The sequence below is a fragment of the Monopterus albus genome, unplaced genomic scaffold (assembly GCF_001952655.1).
Source record: "Monopterus albus unplaced genomic scaffold, M_albus_1.0 scaffold322.1, whole genome shotgun sequence".
Classification (NCBI taxonomy): domain Eukaryota; kingdom Metazoa; phylum Chordata; class Actinopteri; order Synbranchiformes; family Synbranchidae; genus Monopterus; species Monopterus albus.
The window spans coordinates 284234-290312 of NW_018128202.1; the positions used below are offsets into that span (position 1 = coordinate 284234).

The window sequence follows — 6079 nt, forward strand, 5'->3', positions numbered from 1 at the left end:
AGCAGTGAATCAAGGGTCTAGGGACAGAGGGTGCTGTAGAAATTATAAGGCACTCTGAGGCAAATTTGTGATTCTGGGCTATGACTAAGTTTATTTGACTTGCCCTGACTCTTCGCTGTACCTATTCATATAAAATACTATCAGAAGACTCACAGGAAACCAGTGAATTGTCATAGAGAGTGAATCATACATTCTGATTTCAGTTATTTCAAACAGCAGACAAGGGACAAAAGCTACTTCCTGGACATACACTCTTACAAAACAACAATACAGGGAGCCCTAAAAGTGACTCTAAATGACATGTTATGTATTTAGAGATGACCCACATTGAATTCATATGCCTCTGAAGAGCATTGTCTCACTGATACCACACAACCCAAAGAATTGAAACCAAACTGAAACAAGTACTCAGTTTCCAGTGAATTGTTTTTTTCATAGAGTGACAACTGTGCATGTTATTTTATTTGCATTGCTGCCCAACAAACATACTAACGTCATTAAAGAATATTTACACATTCTGTGTTACTTCAAAAAACATGTGTTACCTCATTTTGAAATGTTTCCCTGTTGGTCAGTGCTACACTACCACACTCCAGTGACTTTAATATTTCAGGTTCACAAGGTAGGAAGACTTGCAAGTGACAGGTAAAAAAGAAAAGATTAGTTATCGTCAAAGGGCTAGAATAATCAAATGTATCCTAACTATTATGTTAAGTTCCACAAGAGCTAGATCCCTTCCCATGATGCATCTCAGCAACATCTGCATTATACCCTCCAAGCTTTATAAATCTGTAGTGACCAACCAAGCTAAGATTACTCTGATGACATCAGTCGTGTCATTTTCTCAGATGCTAGAAAGCTCCCTCCAGAAGAGTTACGGCATATACCATGGCACTGTTTTTATTTTTTACAAGCTGAGTGGTGCTCCCCATGTTGGATAAACTGTGGTTGATGTGTAAAGTCAGTGAAATGCTAAAGCACTGTTTCTTAAATTTAGCGGATTGATCCTTTAGTCAAACAGGTAATGAAGGTAAATGCTTTTGACACAGCTGATGTGACACTGTCTTTAAAGTTCATACTGTTTGTTACATTTCACACCATTGAGTCTTTGAGTCTTCGAGTCCCACTGGCACTGCATAAATGGAAATTACTGTCTATATATTGCTGCCGTTTGTAAAGAGCGATTGCGTTTCAAATTGTGCTGTTTGCAGCAGACCTCTGCATAATGAGGCTTCTTCTATCTGAAAAAGTAACATAGTAAGGAAGAGGGTGACCGTGCACATCAGCCATTTGAGAATAGCTTTGTTTGATTTCATAAAATGAGACTCTAGACTTCACATTTCTGTCTTCGTTCTCCATGCACGGACCTGTTTATATTTGGGCCCGGAGGAGTGTTTGTGTTTCTTTATTTTGCGCTGGTGGTAAACAGAAGAGGACAGGGGGACAGGTTCAGGGGACAGCTTTGTGTGTGAGGGGGTATCCCTGCTGGGGTAATGTGTTTAAAATCTATTACCCCCACAGCTAGGATTAGTGTGTGTGTGTACATGTGTGTGTGTTTCCCCTAAAGACGTAATCACTATGGTAATACAAAAGCCAGTGGATTATGTGGTGGAGAAATTCTGGTTGATTTATACCCTGCCTGTGGTGAGATATATACACAAATACAGTATATACAGCTACTAATGGGTAGCAGGAGAGAGAGTATTGCCCAAATAGTCCTTCTCTTCTTCTCACTGTTTGTCCCTCTCACGCTGTCTTTCTACTGGTTGATACAGTGGTTAGTACTGTCACCTCAAAGCAAGAAGAGCCCATGGTCTGACCGTGGCCTTACGCTGTGCTTCTCCTGTCACAGACCCACCTAGTGCATACTGGGATGAACTCCAGGACAGAAGTACTGATATAGAAATTAGATGGATGCAGTCATTACCCACACAGCCTAAATTATTAATCATCTATACCCTGGTTTCTCTGTCATCAATACAGTTTTGTCAGGTGAATTAAACTGTTTTGACTTCCTGTGTTTTGTGGTTACACTAGTAGTACAGGACTAGTGGATAAAAACTGTGTGCCAGAATTATGACTGCTACACACTGTCTTATAGAGGTATTGTCTCTATAATAGTTTCAGCTTGTCCACTGTTCTGTTGGGTTCTTGTGTGCCGCTTTTTCATTTGTTCTCTCTTCTGCTTTCATCCCCTCAGACCCTCAGGGGGAATATTAGCGGTATCTTTCAGTAAGGGGCCAGGGCCAGGCCTTAATCAATAATTAACTGAAATCCCTTCATTTACTTGGGGCCTTAGCAAACTCTGCCCTGGGTGAATAGAGGCAAAGTTTGCAGTGTGGAATAGTCCAACTGGTACTATTATACTGAGCAGGCTAAATCAGTGGCAGCAGAGAAATCGGATGTGTGTGAGATTGTAAACTGATTCTGGCCAGGAGCAAACAACTGTAGGATCATAGTACAGAAAGTGTGGCTCTGCTGAAATGAATCATTTCTTAACTCGACTTCATAAACACTAAATGTAAGTGCAAAGAAAAATCAGTAAGTAAATAAAAGCACTTCTTTTACAAACTTTTAAACAGAAGAAAAAGAGAAGAATAAGAAGAAGAAGAAGAAGAAGAAGAGAAGAGGTGCATTTAGCAGAACTGGTAGAATATGAATGCTTAGCTTAAGACTAGAGCGTAGCATCTGGAATAAAGTACCTCCCGATATTTATGTATGACGCAGTGACTGTCTCAGCAGCCTGAATATGTTTCGGTCCGGCTGATAGAGATAATTCGAGGTTGACAGAGGAGTCATGATGATTGTATTGCAAAAGCATCAGTCACCCCTGTGCAAGATCTTTGACCTTCTCACACCTGTCCAGCATTCTGTCATATCTATCCAAAAATCTAATTAGAAGAAAGATCAGGTCTTGGAGTAAATTAAGAAGTCCTTATCACTGACTTAGCAAGTTGATCACTTGGTATTTTTTAATGCCCCAACAGTTTAGTATTAGTTAAAAATTCTTGTCTCATCATGTCCCTCATCAGCCTCCCTTTGCACAGCTTTCTCTGATTTCATAGCCTGTAAACTTATTTATATTTCTCACTAGGCAGCCATCACATTTCTTCTCTCTCACTCATCCTTGACTTTCTCTCTGATTCATTTCAAACACTGTCTCTGTCTCTCTCTTCTAGGACATGGCGGAGTAAACCAGCTTGGAGGTGTGTTTGTAAATGGCAGGCCCCTCCCAGATGTAGTGAGACAGCGAATAGTAGAACTCGCCCATCAAGGGGTTCGGCCCTGTGACATCTCACGCCAGTTACGAGTCAGCCACGGATGTGTCAGCAAGATACTGGGCAGGTAAAAGGCACACGAGCACCTACTATCACATGGTGACGGTCCTGTTACAGCTGGACTCTTTTTACACAAAGCAGTGTCCAGCTGAGTGTGAGACGATGTGACAGCTGGCTAAGGTTTGACACCATCCTTCACATAAAATGGAAATCTTTGAAGTGCAGTGTAGCACGGATTAACAATGTCCGCACCAAACACCGGTTCATTCTGGTTGTCAGTCTGAGGTCACACTTACTCATTTAGTATCAGTCCTGCCATTTCTTCAACATGCACAAACTGCACTTTCAGTAGCTGGCCTTCGCTTTCCCTTTCCCCTTATTTCTCTTACTCTGCTTTTTCTTTGCCTTTTCACCCTCCCTGTATCATGTATTTCTCATCCGACACCTCTCGATATTTCCCTGTCTCTACTCGCCTCTCAGTCTCCCTCTCCCTCTGGCTTTTCAAAGCTAAATTCAAGAGTAAATCCCTGCTCATTCCGTCCCCCACAGAAGAAAGGGGGACAAAAGGGAAAAGATTCATCACTTTTTTGTAATTAGCATCAAAATGAAAGTGGCACCATATTTCTGCACTCAAAAAAAAAGAGGGAGATGGAGAATGTGGAGAAAGACAAGAACAAGGAACACAATCAAAAGGGAAAATACGTGTTAAGGAAGAAAAGTGCAGGAAAATGAGAGACAGAGAGACCATTTGTGGGGATAGAGGGGAAGGATTAGCCACAGCGACCCTCAGCTATATCAAAAAATGTGTTGCTCATTGTTCTCCCTTGCCTCTCTTTCTCTCTCTTTTTCTGTCTTTCTCTTTCTATCTCTTTCTCTCTCTCCTCTGTCCTGGCCGTTCAACTCACTGAAGCGTTACCGTGAGGGGGGAGGAGAGGGGATCGAGGGATGGGAGGAGGGAGGAAGGGAGGGAGGATTGTTTTATCCTCTCCTCTCTGTCTCTCTGGTGCCAGCAGAACAAAAACACCAACTCTACCACCATGAGCGTGTGTGTATGTACGTGTGTGTGTGTGTGTTTTTTTTTGTGGCTATCAATAACCACGCTCATTTATTCGGCAATGATTCAGCTGTGAATAATTTAAATAGTTTCCATTTGAAAATAGATTGTTTTTCCTTTAGCTGCGTTTATACTCCAGCTGTGAGTAGTAAAAACGGGCAACACTCCCACATATGCGCAACACACGCACACACACAAAAGGAAAGACAGGGAAATGCACATTTAAAGGAACACACATCTTCAAGGAAGGGATTACTCTACCGTACAGCGGTGGAGACAGACAGACAGACAGAGAGCGAGAGACGGTTTAAGACTGACTGACAGCTTGCATCCACACACAGCGTCCCCCCTTTTCTGCAAGCTGTGTAGCACATTTGCTGTCCTCCCACCCCCTGCCCCCATGCCCTTTCTACATGCAAATACATTCATGAAATAGCCATGGTGGACACCAAACGCTTGCATCGATGAGTGTGTGCATATTTGCATTAGTGTGTATGTATCAGTGCCATCCTATTATCACCTCTGTGTCACAACGTGAAAACAGCAGCTATTCACAGGTTGAGTCAGGCATTTAAAATATTTTTAGACAGGTGTTTGAGTTACATTACACCTGTAGTCATTTAGCTGATGCAATTATCTACAGTAACGTCTGACAACTAACAAGTAACGAGGGCTTTATTTCACCTTTTCCTTTTAAGTGGGTGACTCCGGGTGAGACCATAGACCTCTTTCGTGAGGGAGACCTGAACAAACAGCAGCATAAAACATACAAAATCAGTCAAACAAGCAACAGAGAAACAAAACTAAAAATGATGATTAACACAAGCATTTTTCTATGCACTGATTGGCAGGTACTATGAAACGGGCAGCATCCGCCCCGGGGTGATTGGGGGATCCAAACCAAAGGTTGCTACACCCAAAGTGGTCGACAAGATCGCAGACTACAAACGCCAAAACCCCACCATGTTTGCCTGGGAGATCCGGGACAGGCTCCTGGCCGAGAGAGTGTGTGACAACGACAGCGTCCCCAGTGTCAGCTCCATCAACAGGTACTACAGTCTGCGTCATCCATCTAAGTGTGCATCTGTTTGGGTATCAGCTTTTAGCAACAGGTATAGTGTGTATGTACAGCACAGAGTAATATAATACTGTGTTATACTGTTTTGTGTGTGTGTGTGTGTCTCCAAGAGTGGAAAAGAGAATAGCAAAGAGGCCCTAGTCTCCATATGTATGAAGTGGCTGCAGCTCAGTGGTTCAACACGATGGTACAATGACAACCCTTTCCCCTGAGCATAGAGGCAGGGAGAGAGGGAGGAATAGCGAAATAAGAGAGAGAAGGAGTGAGCAAAAGAGGCAGACAAAAGGGAAGGAAGGTGTGCAGGGGCGAGGAAAAAATAGACACAAAAGGAAAGGAGAGAAAGGGAAAGGAAGGACAGGAATGGAGAAGATGAGAGAGGAGAGGAAAAGGGAAGGAAGGGAAAAGAAAGGAAAGGATAGAGGAAGAAAATACTTGCATGAGCAGCCAAGCAGGAAGTGTGAGGCCCCTCTGCCATGTCAGCCAGCCTCAGCCACTTCACACACACACACACACACACACACACGCACACATGCACGGATGCACACACACCGTTTTGCTCCCACGATGGTCATGTTCTTTCTGTCACTCAGAATCTGTATGCTCTCTTTCATACACACACACAAACAACCGCTTCACACACACTAATATATCCTCTCTCCTCCTGCAGGA

General features: G+C 43.0%; 1 protein-coding gene and 1 long non-coding RNA gene across 2 annotated transcripts in view; one reads left to right on the plus strand and one right to left on the minus strand.

Moving 5' to 3' along the window:
- Nucleotides 1–6079, plus strand: part of pax5 (paired box 5) — a 50024-nt gene that overhangs the window by 11122 nt on the left and 32823 nt on the right. Inside the window, exons 2-4 of the mRNA XM_020624182.1 lie at nt 3180–3345; nt 5184–5389; nt 6078–6079. The exon at nt 6078–6079 is cut by the window's right edge and continues 64 nt beyond it. Coding sequence (XP_020479838.1) covers nt 3180–3345; nt 5184–5389; nt 6078–6079 — 374 coding nt within the window. The remainder of the gene's footprint in view (nt 1–3179; nt 3346–5183; nt 5390–6077) is intronic.
- LOC109974145 (uncharacterized) overlaps nt 5026–6079 on the minus strand; it is a 23245-nt gene continuing 22191 nt past the window's right edge. Inside the window, exon 3 of the long non-coding RNA XR_002276931.1 lies at nt 5026–5075. This is a non-coding gene — a long non-coding RNA (uncharacterized LOC109974145). The remainder of the gene's footprint in view (nt 5076–6079) is intronic.